Raw genomic sequence first — 20298 nt, 5'->3', positions numbered from 1 at the left:
ATGTTCGTAGGAGGGACCAGAACTGCTCTGCATGCTAAGGTCCCAAGTTCAATCCCTGGTTCCAAGTCCTGACCCAAACCCAAACCCTGGCATCTCCAGCTAAAAAGAGTAAGTAATGGGAAAGGTCAGGGCTGCCCAAGATATTTAGCCGCCTGATGTTAAAGGGAAGATAGAGCTCCGCCGTTGCCTCCATACTAGGCACAGAAGCCAGCTGGACTGGAAGCTGAATCTGACTTTGGTACTGGTGACTGAATAGCTCCCTCCCCTACAGCTGAGGGCAACTGGCCAGTTTAGGGAGTGCATGTGGCCCACACAGCTCTGTCCTCCAAAGAAGGGAACTGCCCCCCAATATCTGCTACCTGAGGCAGTTGCCTCATGCTGTCTAACAGTAGGCCTGGCTTGGTCTCTACCCACTCCCCTGCAAAGCTGCTCCCTTCCAGCGTAGGCAAAGTCTCTCTCCAAGCATAAGGGAGCTTCCTATGTCCCTGAACAGGAACCCCTGAATGGTGACTCCATCCCAGGATGGAAAGTCCCACAAGCCTGCTGCCACCTTCCCTACCTCTCGAAGTTCCAGCCTCTGTGCCACAGCCTCCAGGCTTTCCTGCCCGGTGCTCTCCACCGACAGTGTAAATTCCACAAACTCATTGTTAAGCAACTGGATGCGGGCCACCAAGCAGCTCTTGCTAGACACTGTGTAGCGTCGAGTTCGTTTCAGCTTCAGCCCGAAAGGCAGAGGCATTTTCTTCCCTAGCACATTCACAAGAAGTCACGGAAAGCCTTCCAGGAATGCCTTGCCTCCCACGAATAGTCAGGAGCTATGAAGTCCCCAGATGATCAACCGGCAGCTGCAGCAGCGGCCATCAAAAAGTGGCAGGTCCTCCTCCAAGATCTGAGCAAAGGAAGCATTGACGAAAATTCTGTGAAGGGAGGAAGCAAAGAGGAGTTTAAGTAAAGAGATGGGTTTAGCTTACAATGTCAGTTCACATTTGGCGAGCTTAGCCCGAAAGAAGTATACTGTAGCTTGTTTTTTTTCAACACAGACAATTCCTCAACTCTCAGAGCCCTTACATCAGGCATAGGCAAACTCGGCCCTCCAGATGTTTTGGGACTACAGCTCCCATCATCACTAGCTAAGAGGACCAGTGGTCAGGGATGATGGGAGTTGTAGTCCCAAAACATCTGGAGGGCCAAGTTTGCCTATGCCCGCCTTACGTGATCTCAGTAATCCTTACAATAAACTTGTTGGCTCAGCCAATATTATTAGCCCCATATTACAGGTAGGGAAGCTGAGGGTTGAGACTAAGAATATAGGGCTTATCTATCCCTCCCCAATAAATACATGGCTTAGATAATTAGCTGGAATTGGGAACTTTCTCAGCTCACATTTGTAGCTACTACACCAGCTCTCTTTAAGATTTACAAATCTGTGTTGGTGTAACAAGTATATGTTGTATAGGGTTTTGCAACTAATGGTATTTTTTAAAAACAACAACAACAAACAAACCATGTTCTATATGGAAATTAGAGACATTTATGGAATAGCAAACTACAAGCTTATTGTATATTTTAATTTATTGGGCAGGGACCATATCAATTCCATATTTTCTACAGCATTCAAATGCACAGCTGAAACTAAACACATGTTAAATAGTAGGAGTTATGCACAATGTATAAAATCAGGAGAAAAGGGGTGCAGGCAAGCCGAACTGCAATTGGTGATAACTCATCTGGCTAATTTACTTGCTAGGCTGTTTGTGCCTCTTCCTGTTCCCTCACTTTTGCTCTCATCCACTGTTCCTCTCCCACCCACTTCAATCCTATCACATTGCCTCAGCCCCTTTAAACCTCTGCCAGAACTGGTAGACTGGCTGTGTGACAGGCAGAAACGCAACAGGCACAGCATATCACCGTGCATCGTTACTTTACATCTCCATGCCAAGAAAAATGAAACATGTTGATTTTTTATTTTATTTTTTTACAGAAAATTGTATTGGGGGAGGCAGCTCTAAACTCTTTTCAAAACCAAATTCTAGCAGAGGTTTTCCTAAATCATCCTAGCAGTAACTAGTGCAGATTGCAAGCCTTCTTCCGTGCAGAAATAATGCCTGTTCTAAACAGACCCCAACATAAACCCAACGCTAAGCATATGATTACTACTAAGTTTAAAGGATGCCGCAAGAATGTAACAGAACCTTCATTCATGTTAATTCTGTGTGGTCTTGGACATCATGACTTGGAGGCTTTAAAAAAAAGTGATTCCACATATAGTCTTCCCCCTCCACAAACCAACACACTTTACTGTGAAAACATACAACAAAGCATTACAAAACCAACTAGAAATGGCACCTTCATTCATTCATGAATAGATAGTATTTACCCCACTAATGCTATAATCCATAGCTTTATGCATTTGGAGCAGTTCTATTTATGACTCTCCTAGAGAAAATTAGTTTCAGGCTTCACTCTGATTATTCTCTTGAAATATTTGTAAATAATACAACCCATTTCTTGCTTACAATAAAGTCTACTGAGGAGACTCCCATTTAGTTCTCCATTGCAGACAACTGCAGTGTTTTATCCATGGGATAAACAGTTACAACTACATTTTAAAAGATGAAGCATTCTTTCAAAACGGTTGACTTTTAAACTAGTCTCCCCGGCCTCAGCCCTGACCAACCTGCACTACAATTCTACAGTATACATGTCTGCTCAGAAATAAGTCAATGGAGCAAACTCCCATGTTAGAGGGCATATACTGTACTGAATTTTAACATTTTAGCAAACCTTTGGTGGTCTTTATAATAAATAAAAAAATATTTGTGAACGTTAGGAATCTGAAGCCTTCAACTGCATGGAACAATCCAAAAAGTTAAGCAATTTTGCTTGCACTGATTCCAATGGAAGAACTAAGCAATGCTTAAAGTCTAAACCTTCAACCTTATGCACGCTTTAACTCCTGGTTTTCAGTTAAATTAGTGGGATTCACTTCTAAGCAAAACTGGATGAGATCAGGCTGCCTTGTGCCCATTATGTTCAAAGTCCATCAGATTTGCTCTAACATTTGCTCTGACTTCATAAGCAAACATAACTTCTTCCCCCCCCCCCAATAATTTATGTCACGTTCATACACGGTGGGAAAATTTCCTTAGGCTGCTCCATTGAGAATTCAGGACACTTTCCCCATACATTTTTTTATATAAATCATTTTCAAAGGGGAAAGCACATGCAGCATTGCTACACTTAAATACATTTACAGCAAAGGCAATTATAAAATGTCTTGGGGGAGAATAATGCTTCAAACCTATTCAACAAGTTTTCGTGCTGGCCAAGCACAATTCTTGCACACACAGCACAACCAAGCTTTGTTTAGCAGCTGTTATTTTCTACTACCAGCTGCTCTCATGTTAGTCGTCCTGCCCCCGCCCCACCACCACTGCCACATACGCCTATTTCAAAATAATGTCTATCTGCACCATTAAGGGAGTTTGCATTCAGTAAGAGGGTGGCACTTTAGTGCCAACACTAGCAAATCCAACCAACCATATGTTGAAATCATCGTTCCCTATTTAGCAGGTCTGGGAACACTTCAGATGCTATATTCTGATTTAGCCTACACTTTTAAAGAAACTTAAGTATTAATATCAAAGACTCAACCTTCCCCGCTTAACTTCTGCTTCTTTCCTCTCCAGTTGCCCAGGAACTCCATGCACAGCCAAAATAAAAGTGGACATGGAAAGGAAAAGGGTTTTTCCTTTGGGTTAATTCTACATCAATCGTTTTTAAAGGGGGAAAATCCACAAATCAAGATTAGGTCCTCATTTTATTAATTAACCCCTGAAATCATTTGTGAATGTTCTTGGAAATCTGGGGGGGGGGGATGAAGATTAAAGTTGCTCTGGGGCTGAAAACTAGTTTGTTTATTCATTTGCTAGCCAATTATAAACAACCCACAAAATACCTTCCCTATTAATGCAAGAAACTATAGCATCTCCACCACACTCCCTCTTTTTAACAACTGAACTAACAGCAAGTGTTTCACTGACAGAGTTGTACAAAGGGTAAAACAAATCATTTTGCTTGCAAAATATCCTTCTAACTTCTTACATCTAGTGTTATAATTCTAATAAAGGAAGCCTCGTGATGTTATTGTTATTATTAATAATAATAATACCCCGCCCATCTGTCTGAAATTCTATTTTAAGGGAGGTTTGCAGAAAACGGAGCATTTACGTTTTAAAGAAACAATTATTCGTTTCAGTTAAGACCCTGCCATACAGAAATGAGGAAGGACACCGAGATACGAGACTCTTTGGCACTCGTCCTTTATCCTTTCGAGAGAGCGCCGCGATCCTCTTCGCAGCCCGATCTTAACCAAGTTTTGCTCTGAACACCATCCCCAAAAAGGATGCCGACTGGGCACCAATCCGCTCGCTCGAGGCTTCATTTCGCACTGCCACCTTCAGAAGGGCTCCTCCGACCGGGCGATTCAAGAATAAGGGGCGAAGATCCTGAAATCCGGCGCTAGAAATGCGTAACAACTCTTTTAAAAAACAAAAGCAGCATCCCCACATCCTTTCTCTCCCCCTCCCTCCACCGCGCGCCGCCCCTTTACCTGTTGCAGCAATTCAAGGAAAGAGGACTTTTAACCATCCAGGCGCAGTTTGGAAAGCAATCCTGATGAAACCATTTCATGGGTATTCGTTTTTTTTGGGGGGGGGGATGGAAAGGTCAGCAAGGCTTCTCGGGTCGCCTTTCCCTGGAAGCGAAGAGCCGCCTGCACCTCTCTCCCCCTCTCAGAGCGAAAACATTCCTCACTTCCTGTCTCAACAACACAACAACAACAACAGCGGCGAGAAAAAGCCGAGGCTGGAGATCATTCCCCGGGGCCAAGGAGGGAGGAGAAATACTACAGCAAAGGAGGCCTTCCCCTCAGCCAGCCCAGCCGCCTTCCTGTGACAGAGGAAGCCCCCGGCTGCTGGAGCGCACAGGACGGCCTCCCGCCCCCTCGCGCGCGCGCGCCCCCCAGCCGCTTCGCTCCACGCCGCGCTTGCCAGCGGCCCGTGCGTGCGCCACGAGAGCGCGCGGAGTTCTCTTTTCTTCCCTCTCCTGCCAGCCTGCCTGCCTTCCCTTCCTTCCTTTCTTTCTCTCCCCTCCGCAGGAGGCGTTCCACTTTGCTCCAGCCATGCGGAAGGATACGGCGCGCGATCATTAAAGCACAGCCCTCTTCTTATGTTTGCAGCCCCATGACCTCAGAGATGTGGAATGTCGGCCGGGGGAATGTCAGCAATGGGACAGCTGCTCAAACGAGGAGAGGAGAGGGAGGGAGGGAGGAGGCGGCATGGCAGAAAGGAAGATAAGGAAACTGAACACACGCACGCCACTGCCGTCAACCTCCCGTCGCTTTGGGACGACAACGAAATAGTCCTCCGGAGTCCCGCCAAAAAATGGAATCGATACAACCTTCCCGATCTCAAGTCGTGTTAGCCTGCTGCACCAAAAGTGTCTTGCTCATGGAAGCTTACCAGGAATAATAATAATAATAATAATAATAATAATAATAATAATAATAATAATAATAATAATATAATCCAGTGCTTTTTTTTCTTTAAAAAATGTTTAGGGGTACTCTCATTTTGACTCCAGGAAATGACCGTTTTATCGTTCAAATGGGGGGAAATAAATACTGTACAGTAAATGGATAAAAGTACAAAGATTCACAAAATGTTTAGGGGTATGCGTACCCCTGCGTACCCCCAAGGGGGAAAAGCACTGATGATAATAATAATAGTTTTAGATTAGAAGACATCTGAAGGCAGCCCTGTTTAGGGAAGCTTTTAATGTTTAATAGATACTGTATTTTAATATTCTGTTGGAAGCCGCCCAGAGTGGTTAGGTAAACCCAGCCAGATGGGCGGGGGTATAAATAATAAATTATTATTATTATTATTATTATTATTATTTTGTTATTTAGTCGTGTCCGACTCTTCGTGACCCCATGGACCACAGCACGCCAGGCACTCCTGTCTTGCACTGCCTCCCGCAGTTTGGTCAAACTCATGTTTGTAGCCTCGAGAACACTGTCCAACCATCTTGTCCTCTGACGTCCCCTTCTCCTAGTGCCCTCAATCTTTCCCAACATCAGGGTCTTTTCCAAGGATTCTTCTCTTCTCATGAGGTGGCCAAAGTATTGGAGCCTCAGCTTCACGATCTGTCCTTCCAGGGAGCACTCAGGGCTGATTTCCTTAAGAATGGATAGGTTTGATCTTCTTGCAGTCCATGGGACTCTCAAGAGTCTCCTCCAGCACCACAATTCAAAAGCATCAATTCTTCGGCGATCAGCCTTCTTTATGGTCCAGCTCTCACTTCCATACATCACTACTGGGAAAACCATAGCTTTAACTATACGGACCTTTGTCGGCAAGGTGATGTCTCTGCTTTTTAAGATGCTGTCTAGGTTTGTCATTGCTTTTCTCCCAAGAAGCAGGCGTCTTTTAATTTCGTGACTGCTGTCACCATCTGCAGTGATCAAGGAGCCCAAGAAGGTGAAATCTCTCACTGCCTCCATTTCTTCCCCTTCTATTTGCCAGGAGGTGATGGGACCAGTGGCCATGATCTTGGTTTTTTTGATGTTGAGCTTCAGACCATATTTTGCGCTCTCCTCTTTCACCCTCATTAAAAGGTTCTTTAATTCCTCCTCGCTTTCTGCCATCAAGGTTGTGTCATCTGCATATCTGAGGTTGTTGATATTTCTTCCGGCAATCTTAATTCCGGCTTGGGAGTCATCTAGTCCAGCCTTTCGCATGATGAATTCTGCATATAAGTTAAATAAGCAGGGAGACAATATACAACCTTGTCGTACTCCTTTCCCAATTTTGAACCACTCAGTTGTTCCATATCCAGTTCTAACTGTAGCTTCTTGTCCCACATAGAGATTTCTCAGGAGACAGATGAGGTGATCAGGCACTCCCATTTCTTTAAGAACTTGCCATAGTTTGCTGTGGTCGACACAGTCAAAGGCTTTTGCATAGTCAATGAAGCAGAAGTAGACATTTTTCTGGAACTCTCTAGCTTTCTCTATTATTATTATTATTATTATTATTATTATTATTATTATTATTATTTTGTCTTGTCTTGAGGCGAGGTAAAGCTGGGAGCCTCCAGAAATAGGAGACAACATCTAATTATTAATTAATTAATTAATTATATCCCGCCCATTTGGCTGGGTTTCCCCAGCCACTCTGGGCGGCTCCCCAGAGAGTATTAAAAACATGATAATACATCAAACATTAAAAACTTCCCTAAACAGGCCTGCCTTCAGATGTCTTCTAAAAGTCAGATCTAAGGCCCAAGGTCCCTTCAGCCCCCCACTAAAATATTTGAGGGGATCAGGGCCCCCCAGCTGATGGGCATTGCCATTCAAATGGTGTGTGCCCGCCACATCATGTGATTGATTCTGCGGGCCAGAGCTTATCTCCCTCCCCCATATTTTATTTAAGTTGGCACCCCTTGTTCTCCAGATGTTGCTGGACTACAATTCCTATCATCCCTAATTACTGGGCATATTGGTCGGGGCTGACTGGAGTTCTGGAGACACCAGGAGAAAAAAATTATTGGGCACAGAAGGGGCAAAGTATATTTCTAGGTGGACAAGTTGTGTCACACATTAGAAATACGGTAGCAGTATATGTTAATGACAGGAATCCGGCGATGGGGGTGAGGCAAGTGGGGGATGAGCTCCTTGCATGGTGGGCACTTGCCCCCTCCCCCACCACCCAGTGCCACCCATGCTGGAGCCGGAGTCCAACAGAACATGGAGGACCACAAGTTCTGTGTGTCTACTTTTAAGGCATCGAAAGATGCTGTACAAGATGCACAGATCAGTTCTTCGTGGGAACACAGGCGTAACACAGATTGGCGACAGACTGGATGCCTGGCATCACTTGACGCAATAGTTTCCAGAGGGCGTTAGTCCATTGCAGCAAAAGCAGCCACAGCCTTAGGGCGCTATAAAGCAGAGACAAGGAACCCTCAAGTTGTAGCTGGACTCCCAGTTCCCATCTTCCCTGACCATTGGCCATGCTAGCTGGAGCAGACCAGGGGTTGGCACCCAAGAGCTTCTGGAGGGCCATAGGTTCCCCCCACCTTTGGTAAAAGACTTGCAAATTTATTGTGGCAAAAGGTTTTGTAGACTAAAGTCCACTGCATCAGAGATATATGAAGTACTATCCTGGATTTTCTCAAGATAAATCGGGTCCTCCCTTAAAGAGGGCACCTGTTGCGGTGAGACCTGGAACCCAATCCCCTTTGTTGTGGGTGGGTTTGATTGGTCAGCCACAACACCCAATTGGTAGGTCCTTCATTGATGGGTTCAATCTGGCCAATGGGACACAGTCCAAAGGGATCAAGGGACCCCTATATATGCCCATGCACGTGACCCAGAGCTTCCTCTTTCAGCCCATGCATTCGGAACACCCACCCAACTCTCCCTATTTTCAGGGCTTTTGCTCTTGACCTTGCTATGCCGTCATGTGTCGTTGGGACAGGGGCACGGCAGGAATTTTCCCCGCTTGGCTGATTGGCTGTTGCCATTTGGGTTTCGCCTGCCGCTTAGCAAATCATCACAACTTGTAAGGTTGCAGATAGGCTCTCACCATCCCTTGTTGTTGTTTAGTCGTTTAGTCGTGTCCGACCTCACCATCCCTATGTGAAGGGTATTCCGTTAAAGGAATCCAGGGTTTGGTCAACCCCTGAGAGGGGGCTGTGCTCGTGCCCGAGTCCATGGGGACATTTGGGTGGCGGACATACCGTAGTCCGTCCCCGATCTTCCGCCTTCCCAGGTGTTCACCCTTGGCTGACCTATGGTGGGGCCCTGGGTCAGCGCTACCTGCAGAGCAGGGAGCTAGTCGAACCAGAGCCTATGCAACCACTCACTTTCTGTAATCAATAAAGTTGTGGCCTAAATGCTGCCAAAAACCAAAACCAAAATTTGAGTCGTGTGAATTTATTTAGGGGGGAGGTTTCTGGGTCTGAACACGCAATAGCATACGGCATCTGATAGAGTGCACCCCAGCTTATGCCATAATAAATGTGTTAGTCTTTAAGGCAGCACAATACTCTGTTGTTTTACCATGACGGTTGGGCTTTTGTTATGCCAGTGCTCCACAAATAAGTGTCAGTTTTTGTTGGCAAGCAGCCTACACATTCGTCTTCCTTCCTTAGTTCTTAACAAAACAAGTTTAGCCATTCCTGGACATTTTTCTTTCCCCCCCTGTTTCTCAGTTAAGGGAGTTTCAGATTCCCTTCAATGCTTGTTGGTACAGAGAATTTTTGCTGGGGTTATCACACAGCATAACAATTCTCTCTGCCAGTTGCTTATTATTATTTTGGTATGTGTCAATAAAAGTGTATTTAGAGCATCAAGGGCTAAATCTATTTCAGTTATTTTAATCCCTTCCAATTCAAGCAACCCTTCCAGACTGAATGTAATTTATGCATACAGTTCTTGGAAATAATTTTTAAATATGTCCTTGGGAGTGTTGTTTTTTTATTTTTAAAAAAACCCAAACAAACAAACATGGGTTGTACAGAGTGACTGATGAATGAGCTTGGTTAAAAAAATGCTTTAAATGGAGGACACATCAACACACAGCCATCCACAGGCTGGCTCAACCATATCAAAATAACAATCTGGTTGTCTAGCAGCACTAAAATTCTCTCCAGGTTGTATTTCAGCTATCTATGTTTTACTCACCCATTGAAGTTAATTGAGAACTTGAAAGCTCACCACACTTTTGCAACATTTTGGTTGGTCCCAATAAAGGCATTGCCCAACTTTGGGGATTTGAAGTTTTTCTTATTCATATGCTTAATACTGACACTCTCAAAGAGCTCACAACCCTGAAGGGTCTGAACTTCTCTTTGCAGAAGCCATGCTAAACCCTCAACAATTCTTCTTCTTTATACTTAATATAATCTGTGTTTAAACATGCTCCCTCCAATTTAGCTACGAAAAAAGTTAGCTTAACAAATGCATTGGCTTGCCCAGACTCTTTTTTAAAAAGGCATAAGGTTGGATTTTTTTTAAACATGATATTTTAAACAGCATGCTCCTCCCCATGTCCTATGGAGGAAGACGCTGGAGTTTGCGGCTGCTGATGCATATCTCTGTGGTTGCCCTTGTTTCCTAGCCTGGTCCTTTTCTTTTGGCTACTTGGGAAAGGAGCTTTCCCCCTCCCTGGGTGGAATCTTATATTCTTGTCCTAGGGGGGCTGTGTGCACTCTCTGCCTGGGACAGGAAGTACTGGAGTCAGTGTGGTGACTGAGACACAGGGGCTGATGGATTTGGAGCACTATGGTGTTTTGTGTGTTGTGATGGGGGGGCACTGGGGGTCCCCACTGGCACTGTGTGTGGGCAGCAAGCAGTGGTGGTGTTGGCACAATCCCTGATCAGTGACATTTGGTTGCATATCCCAGAGGTGTTTGTCCGTCATTTTTATGCCATTCATTTTCTTATTTTCTCTGTTGTGTTTTCCCCTCACCATCCTGGGCTGAGCATATATAGGACATGGAAGCTGTTCCACTGGCACAGTGGTGGCATCTTCCCTACCCCCTATCCAGCACCCTGATGTAATTGCAATATGGGATTGCTTTGCCCAACTCCCTCTACAGTAACATCAATTTGGGCGTACATATCTATCCAGCATATTCCACAGTGAATACCAATGCAAATAACTGGTTCAGCTTCTTTGCAGTCTCTGGATCCTCCTTTAGCAATCCTTTCATTCCTTTGTCAACAGGCAGTCCAACCGCCTCCCTGGCAGTTTTTCTGCTTCTGAAATACAAAAATGTGCCTTTTCATTCTCCTCATTTGGGCAAGAAAAGAATCCTTCTTGCCATCTTGCCATTTATGGTGTATTTGGCTCCAATTGTTAACCCTGCTGGCACTTGAATTTGAAAGTACTTTTCCTATTTTGCTGTATATATTCTAGCTGAGCGTCTATCTTTTTGGTTTTAAATTGCCTCCAAGCATCCTGGAGAGATTTAACCCTCTTAACTACCCTTTCCAGGAATTACAGTGAGTACGGTATTTCTATTTCTAGCAAAACAATCTTAGAACATGATTACAGTTTCTCCTCATATCCTTATTTGTTTGCTTATTTGGTACATATATCTCCATGATACACGTCCTCAAAAAAAGAAGACAAAAGAGGCCACCAATCTGCATAAAATTTGCATGTACTAATTTATATGTATAGATCAGGGGTCAGCAACCTTTTTCAGCCATGGGCCAGTCTACTGTCCCTCAGACCATGTGGTGGGCCGGACTATATTTGGGGGGGGGGGGAATGACCAAATTCCTATGCCCCACAAATAACCCAGAGATGCATTTTAAATAAAAGCACACATTCTACTCATGTAAACACACTAGGTAGGCCATACAAATAACCCAGAGATACATTTTAAAGAAAAGGACACATTCTACTCATGTAAAAACATGCTGATCCCCGGACCGTCCGAGGGCCGGATTGAGAAGGTGACTGGGCATCTGGCCCATGGGCCTGAGGTTGCCTACCCCTGGTATAGATGGATATCTATAAATAATTCATTATCATTTAAATAAAAATACATCTCTCCATCTTGTGGAAGTTTGGGATTAAGTGACCTGTTTGCCTGCTCAGACTCCTGTCCTCAGTGCTATTTTTCTAGGAAAAAGGAGGTGGTGGAACTCACCATGAACACCTCCCTTGTTCTCTTGTAATAGCAATGGTACCCGACATGGGGATTCAGGGCACAGTCCTACAATGGCTGCGCTCTTTCCTTTCAGGTCGCGGACAGAGGGTGGCGCTAGGGGAGAAGTTGTCATCGCGGCACTCCTTGGTGTGTGGAGTGCCGCAGGGTGCAATCCTTCTCCCCGATGCTTTTTAACATCTTTTTGCGCCCCCTCACCCAGCTTGTCCGGAGTTTTGGTTTGGGTTGCCACCAGTATGCTGATGACACCCAACTTTATCTGTTGATGGGCGGCCATCCTGACTCGGCCCCAGACACACTGATCAGGTGCTTGGAAGCTATGGCTGGATGGCTGCATGGGAGCCAGTTGAAGTTCAATCCTTCGAAGACAGAGGCCCTTTGGCTGGGTTGGGACAACATGGGGCTGGGGGGCCAACTCCCATCTCTTGCAGGGGCTCAATTAGTGCCAGTGCCTTCTGTCAAGAGTCTGGGTGTAATCTTCGATGCCTCCCTTTCTATGGAGGCGCAGATTACAGCTACAACAAAGGCGGCATTTTTCCATCTCCACCAGTTGGTCCCTTACCTCTCTCACCCTGATCTTGCCATTGTGATCCATGCGACGGTCATCTCCAGGCTTGATCATTGTAATTCACTCTATGTGGGGGTGCCCTTGAAGCTGACCCAGAAACTCCAGTGGGTGCAGAATGCTGCAGCGAGACTCCTTATGGGGTCCTCGCCGTGGGATCACATTCACCCAGTGCTATACCAGCTGCACTGACTCCCGGTGGAGTGCAGGATCAGGTTGAAGGTGCTGGTTTTAACCTTTAAAGCCTTATATGGCCTAGGACCCTTGTACGTACAGGACCGCCTCTCCTGGTATGCCCCACGGAGGACCTTACGGTCCACAAATAATAACATCTTGGAGGTCCTGAGCCTCAAGGAGATTAGACTGTCCTCGACCAGGGCAAAGGCCTTTTCGGCCGTGGCCCCAGCCTGGTGGAACACTCTGTCACAAGAGATCAGGGACTGCAGGATTTGACATCTTTCCACAGGGCCTGCAAGACGGAGCTGTTCCTCCAGGCCTTTGGTCGGGGTTCAGTCTGACTCCCCCTCCCCTTTCATAAGAACTTGCATGAAAGTGGCCTCCCAATTTTTCTCACAAGCTCCTCTAACTTCAGCACAAACAGTTGGGCCTGGTGAGCATTTAAGGTCCCTGATCTTAAATCTGCGGGTTGCCATCTGATTGGATTATATTCTGATCCTGTTCTGATTTTAGATGTATTTTAACTGATTGCCTGATTTTATGTTAATGTGTTATACCTTTGATGTTAGCCGCTCTGAGCCTGGTTTTGGCCGGGGAGAGCGGGGTATAAATTATTATTATTATTATTATTATTATTATTATTATTATTACCCACCTGAGAGGTGCCGGAATTGAGTTTTTCCAGCTGAAAAAAACCCTTGGCTGTCCTGGTGTTAACTGATAATGGGCAACCAAGAGGTGCCTGCTCTCCATTCTTATGTACTACTGTATATATTTAAACTTGAACACGACAGCCTTTGAAATAGAGAACTCTCCTCAACAGTGGACTCCCCTCTGTAAAATATAGGGCACGTTATTACCTTACTCGATGAGACTCACAATGGTATAGCCACAACTCTTGGTATTTACATATCACCTTTACACAAACTCTTCAAACCATTTTACATAATTGCAAAGAATCTTTTCAATTACCTGGAAATGTAGGTCAACATTATTATTATTATTTCCAAGGAGCAGAGGAAGGCTGAGAACCGTACTGACTTCATAGCTGAAGTGAGATCTTAACTAGACATTTCCTGTGTCATGGCACGCAGCTTACACACCCTTATTGTTTATGTGGGGCTCTAGGGGTTTGCAGTCCAGGAACTGGTCAGGCCCCAGTCCGCTTATCTTTGCATTCAGTTTCTTTCTTGTGAATAGGTTCCACAGATTTCACTACAACATTATCATTATTACACTTAAGAGTTATTATGATATCAAGCAAACAGTCCACTATGTTTACACAGAAATGTCCTAGTTCTTAATAGGACTTTCCTTCTGAACTGCCGCCAAAGCTCCATTAAAATCAATGTGTGTATTCAGAAATTGAATTTGAGGGACTTTATGTTTAAGGTTTTGAAATATATGGGCTGTGGAGACATTTTTTATGAAAGGAGTTAAGGCAGTATACACTGATTAATCAGTAAAATTTATAGTAATTAATATATTGACTGAGAATTGCGAAATAACCAAGGGAACTAGACAAGGTTGCCCACTGTCACCTTTATTGTTTATAATAGTTTTAGAAGTTTTGGTGCAAAGAATCAGATGTAATCAAGAAATTAAAGGAATAAGAGTGGGACAGAGGCAATATAAATTAAAATATTTTGCAGTGATGTGATGATATCTCTGATGTGGTGATATCTGTAGAAGAACTAATAGAGGCAATTTCGAAAGCACTAGAAGAGATTAAAAAATCAGAGAAATAGCAGGTCTTAAAATTAATAAAGATAAAACCCAACTCCTGGTAAGAAATATGGATGATGAGAGTAAAAATAAATTACAAAGTTTATCAGGTACTAGTTACAGGTACCTGATAACTAGCCGTGTTGGTCTGACGTAGTCAAAACAAAATAAAAAAATCCTTCCAGTAGCACCTTGGAGACCAACTAAGTTTGTCATAGGTATGAGCTTTCGTGTGCATGCACACTTCTTCAGATACACTGAAACAGAAGTCACCAGACCCTTGATGACTGTTAATGACTGCAATTGGTCTTGCACGAAAAAGCAATGGCTGAGGTGCTAAAGAAAGCTTGATCATGTATAATGAGATAAGAATCCAGTGTCCTTATTCAGACCAGGTCTCTCCATGGTTTTAAGTTTGGAGAAAAGAGAAAGTTGCTGAAGAGAAAGTTTCTGAATTGTAACTCATTACCAAGCTTAAAACCATGGAGAGACCTGGTCTGAATAAGGACACTGGATTCTTAATCTCATTATACATGATCAAGCTTTCTTTAGCCATCTCACCCCTTGATTTTTCCTGCAAGACCAATTGCAGTCGTTAACAGTCATCAACAGGTTTACCACTCCTATCAGCCAATCACCCATTCCCACCACCCTTCTGAGCAATACCCCTCCCCACCCTCTGACTATACATAAGGGTCTGGTGACTTGTGTTTCAGTGTATCTGAAGAAGTGTGCATGAACACGAAAGCTCATACCTATGATAAACTTAGTTGGTCTCTATGGTGCTACTGGAAGAAAGTTTATCAGGCTTAAAGATAAAGATAGACTGCACCCCTATCTGGACAGGGACAGCCTAACTACTGTTGTCTATGCTCTGGTAACCTCTAGGTTAGATTATGGCAACACATTATACAGGGGGCTGCCTCTGAATAAAGTTTGGAAACTTCAGCTGCTGCAGAATTCAGGGCCAGGTTGCTCACCCTTTTTAAAAACACACACCAAGCATTTCCCCCTATTAATGCCCCTTCTCTCCATCCTCCTCAGTTCCAGTCCCTTATAGTGACAATGTTAAGTCAGAAACTTGGTGAATGTTGACATTTATAGGAGAATGTAAGCAGGGGAATCAACAGGAAATGTCAGAAATAGTTATGTGATGAACATTTGCACATCCTTGCAATGTTTTTGACATTTGCACTGTTGTGGGCTTCCTATCAGATGTCTGTGATTACAGCTATCAGGATTGCCATAAAGCTCAGAGAGGTTGGGTGACTACAACAACACTCATGGCCTGGCAAATGTCATTTTCCTATAAAATGATCCTGTTACCATTTTCATCTGTAAATGTTGAAGATGAGGATAATATCTGGACATTTTTGTCAAGTCTTGACATTTACTATTAAGTGTTCTGACATTCCCCTGAGCTTATTCACATCTCAAGACTTACTAGTAAATGTCAGCATCACCACCTTCGCACATATCTTGATTTCAGCAAGGCCTTTGACAAGGTGCCCCATGATATTCTTGTAAAGAAGCTAGTAAAATGCGGGCAAGACAATGCTACCATTAAGTGGATTTGTAACTGGCTCTTCCTCATCCTGGAGAGTAGTGACTAGTGGGGTGCCACAGGGTTCTGTCTTGGGCCCTGTCTTATTCAACATCTTCATAAACGACTTCGATTATGGGCTTGAGGGCATCCTGATCAAGTTTGCAGGTGACACCAAATTGGGAGGGGTGGCTAATACCCCAGAGGACAGGATCACACTTGAAAATGACCTTAACAGATTAGAGAACTGGGCCAACGCAAACAAGATTAATTTTAACAGGGAGAAATGTAAAGTACTGCACTTGGGCAAAAAAAGAAAAAAAAGAAAAGAAAGGCACAAATACAGGATGGGAGACACCTGGCTTGAGAGCAGTACATGTGAAAAGGATCTAGGAGTCTTGGTAAACCACAAACTTGACATGAGTCAACAGTGTGATGCAGCAGCTAAAAAAGCCAATGCAATTCTGGGCTGCATCAATAGGAGTATAGCGTCTAGATCAAGGGAACTAATAGTATCACTGTATTCTGCTCTGGTCAGACCTCACCTGGAGTACTGTGTCCAGTTCTGGGCACCACAGTTCAAGAAGGATACTGACAAGCTGGAACGTGTCCAGAGGAGGGCAACCAAAATGGTCAAAGGCCTGGAAACGATGCCTTATGAGGAACAGCTTAGGGAGCTGGGTATGTTTAGCCTGGAGAAGAGAAGGTTAAGGAGTGATATGATAGCCATGTTCAAATATATAAAAGGATGTCATATAGAGGAGGGAGAAGGGATGTTTTCTGCTGCCCCAGAGAAGCGGACACGGAGCAATGGATTCAAGCTACAAGAAAGAAGATTCCACCTAAACATTAGAAAGAACTTCCTGACAGTAAGAGCTGTTCAACAGTAGAATTTGTTGCCAAGGAGTGTGGTGGAGTCTCCTTCTTTGGAGGTCTTTAAGCAGAGGCTTGACAGCCATCTGTCAGGAATGCTTTGATGTTTCCTGCTTGGCAGGGGATTGGACTGGATGGCCCTTGTGGTCTCTTCCAACTCTATGATTCTATGAGACATTTACCGTACTGGTAACAAAGTTAGATAGGTCCCATGTGTCTTCAATCTGCAACCAGAGTAGGTGGATTAACCTGCTTTGGGGAGAGCAGCAACGTGTAGCACATGTAGCTAGAGTAGTAGAGAGGGAGGCTGCAGTACTCAGCTTACTGTCTAGCTTCCAATTTCTTTAGAGACAACATGAACCTTTTCTTCCTTTCCCTTCCTCTGAATGTCCTGCTGGTGTGGAATCTACATATTCCTCAGCTGGCACCAACTGTGCAACAGCATGGTGGAGTAGACAGCAGCCAATGTCTGGGATTTTATCCTGGCTCTGTTGTGAAACAGAGCTCAGATCTAGTTGGAACAGAGACCACAGTCTCAAAAGATCAGATTTCACATCTCTGTGTTTATTCCCCATTTGACTCCAGGGGAAACCCTCAGATTTCTCCTTCCTAGCAGAGCTGAGTTAGTTTAGCATTGTTGGAGTTGAGCTGCAATGGCAGGAGCCACGGGGTCAGTGGTTCATAAAGTAAGAGAGAGCCTATCCTCTGAGCTCACGCCCAGGAGAAAGGTCACTTGGGGCCAAACTAAAGCAGGAAAGTGGCAAGTGAGGAAAGGGTTATGCTATGCGTCCTCCACAAACTCTCCTCTGGTCCTAACTACTCCTAACTGGAGTAGTGTTACATGCACTCACATGCAACGTCTACTTTGGCACTCAGCCTCTTTAGTGAAATGTGAAGGCCATAGGATGGTGAGCATCCTTGCAGGGCTGTTGTGCAAACTCAGTGGGATGGTTCTAGAGTTGTGTGAATGGAAGCATACACATGTAATGGGGCTTTTCTACCTATCCTTTCACACAACAGTCTTCTGCTCGCCCTAAACCATATCCTGAGAGTACAAAGATGGGAGGGGGAAATGGCAGAAACTGAGAAGATCCCCTGACTCTCAGGTGAGGCTTCTCAGAGGATACAATGGGGAGGGGGCAGGAAAGCCCATTGAAGTGGGAGATGAATAGAAGGAAAATGAGCAAGAGTAAGGCATGGGGAGCATAAAATTTTGCAATGGAATGGAGCAATTGGAAATGAATGGTGAAAGGGACTCACAAATGAATAACCTGAGGCCTGAAAACATGACTTAGGGGCCATGAAGGTGCTGTGTCCATTTTACTCATCTGAAAGAATATTGTTATGTGCTTGCAGTCATTACCTTAGAAAGTTGGAACGACTAACAGGGAGAATGTCAACAATGGGACAGTTGCTTCTTTGGCTAAAGGGACATTGCAGAAATACATATGGGGGAAACAAGAAATAGCAGCTGATCAGTTCTTTTTCATTATATGGTCATTTATATTAAGCCTTTCCAATTAAAAATCTCTCCAAGTGTAATGGTCTTATTTTTATAACTCCCAGAAATATTATAATTAGGTTTACAGACAGATGGACCAAAGGGCATATTTTTAAACATCTGTGACCTGAAGCAAAAATACTTGTGATGCAGGGACTGATAACAGCATAAAGAAATCCAGCTGCCCTCTCAACTACAGACTTTTTGCTACAGGGGATGGAAGGAGAAAAAATGCAGGGGGAAAAGGAGGAGCAAATGCTGCTCTCTGTACATTAAATAATGTTGCACATTAATTGTATGTGGCCATGAGAACCTCTAGCCTACTGGGACAATTTTTAGAAGCAGAAGACAATATTCTCAATGAATTTCTTTACAATCTGCATTGTTGCCACTAATGCAAAGAAGTATTAATTTTAAAAGGGTTCATCAATAATAAAAAATACCCCAACACTGAAGGCAGAATATAGGCATTGTGGTTAGTAGCTGTGGACAGCCTTGCTTTGTCTAACTCCCTTTTAATGCTAGCCAAGCTGGTGACCATCACTGTCTCTTGCAGGAGGAAATCCCCTAGTTCCAACCCTGCAGTGTCTGCTCTGAATCTTCCAGCATTCAGCTTCATTGGATGCAGCATTAGGAAAGAGGAAGCAACGCATCTCCCTATCCACACCATGGACAATTTTTCATACATCTCAATCATTATTATTGCTATTATTATATATTTATTTATACCCCATCTTTTTCCCAGATGGGACTCAAGGTGGCTTACAGATAAAAAAATAAGAACCACTTTAAAAACACATAATAATAATAATAATAATAATAATAATAATAATAATAATAATAATACAATGAAACACTGATAGCATTGAAACTATATATAGTGATACCTATCTATCTAGTGCCAGGAGGCAGTCAGGTCATGTATCCAGAGCAGTGACCAGAGGAGAAAAGACCGCTGGGAGGAGCACAAGAGAGAAGAAACTCTGTGGTGCATCTACAGCAGCATAACCAGATATGCCTTCATCTGCCTCAGCTGCAACAAAACATGTCTCTCCCGTATCGGTCTCTGCAGCCACAGCAGGCGCTGTAACTCTCCAACAGATTGACTTTACCCTCAAAAACGCACTCCTCCATTGTCTCCTGAGACAAATGGATGCCAATAACAATCTATATCTGTTAAAACCGTGCAAATAAATAATTACACTCCCTCACCTTTTCTCTAAACAAAAAAAGGTTACTAGTAGGGTAGGAGAGCTGGGGTGGGGTGGGAATCACACCTGGCGACCAATGAGCCCCTTGGGTCTCAGATAGTAGATGGGTAAAGGTAAAGGTAAAGGGACCCCTGACCATTAGGTCCAGTCGTGACCGACTCTGGGGTTGCGCGCTCATCTCGCATTATTGGCCGAGGGAGCCAGCGTATAGCTTCCAGGTCATGTGGCCAGCATGACAAAGCCGCTTCTGGCAAACCAGAGCAGCACATGGAAACGCCGTTTACCTTCCCGCTGTAGCGGTTCCTATTTATCTACTTGCATTTTGACGTGCTTTCGAACTGCTAGGTTGGCAGGAGCTGGGACCAAGCAACAGGAGCTCACCCCGTCACAGGGATTCGAACTGCCGACCTTCTGATCAGCAAGCCCTAGGCTCAGTGGTTTAACCACAGCACCACCTGGGTCCCTGTGAGTAGATGGGTAGAAGAGTCTAAAAACCCCGGGACACAATTTTTCATGGCCCTCTGGCAGCTATGGTGGCTCATTTACCAGAAGGAATATATTTAGTGTTAACTCTTGAAGTGTACACTCGATTCTGACAAAAATAAGCCTCCTGGAACACAATACAGTCAAACCTCAGTTGTTGAACACAATCTGTTCCAAAATGTTCGACAACCGAGGCATGGCTACCAATTAGCTGCAGGAGTCTCCTGCACTCAAGCGGAAGCTGCACTGGTTGTTCAGCTTCCAAAAAACACTTGAAAAATGGAACATTTACGTCCGAGTTTTCAGTGTTCAGGAGCCGAAACATTCCAAAACGGAGGCGTTCGGGAGCTGAGGTTTGACTGTATACATCAGGAGGCATAGTTTGGTCAGAATCGAGTACAGTATACACTTCCAGAAGTAAATACAGTGGACGCTCGGGTTGCGAACGTGATCCGTGTGGGAGGCACATTCG

General features: G+C 44.3%; 1 protein-coding gene across 7 annotated transcripts in view; it reads right to left on the bottom strand.

The window, feature by feature from the left end:
• PTPN21 (protein tyrosine phosphatase non-receptor type 21) overlaps positions 1 to 5131 on the bottom strand; it is a 44878-nt gene extending 39747 nt beyond the window's left edge. For 3 of the 7 annotated variants that reach the window (XM_035107595.2, XM_035107633.2, XM_035107642.2), the window contains exons 1-2: positions 4613 to 5130; positions 560 to 917 (exon numbers count right to left, since the gene is read on the bottom strand). In XM_035107595.2, coding sequence (XP_034963486.2) covers positions 560 to 739 — 180 coding nt within the window. In that variant the 5' untranslated portion in view covers positions 740 to 917; positions 4613 to 5130. The other 4 variants (XM_035107615.2, XM_035107651.2, XM_035107624.2 and 1 more) reach the window with 3 other exon arrangements.
• Between the last annotated feature and the right edge of the window lie 15167 nt (positions 5132 to 20298).

The sequence above is a fragment of the Zootoca vivipara genome, chromosome 1 (genome assembly GCF_963506605.1).
Source record: "Zootoca vivipara chromosome 1, rZooViv1.1, whole genome shotgun sequence".
Classification (NCBI taxonomy): Eukaryota; Metazoa; Chordata; class Lepidosauria; order Squamata; family Lacertidae; genus Zootoca; species Zootoca vivipara.
This window is presented reverse-complemented; position numbering and strand designations above follow the sequence as displayed.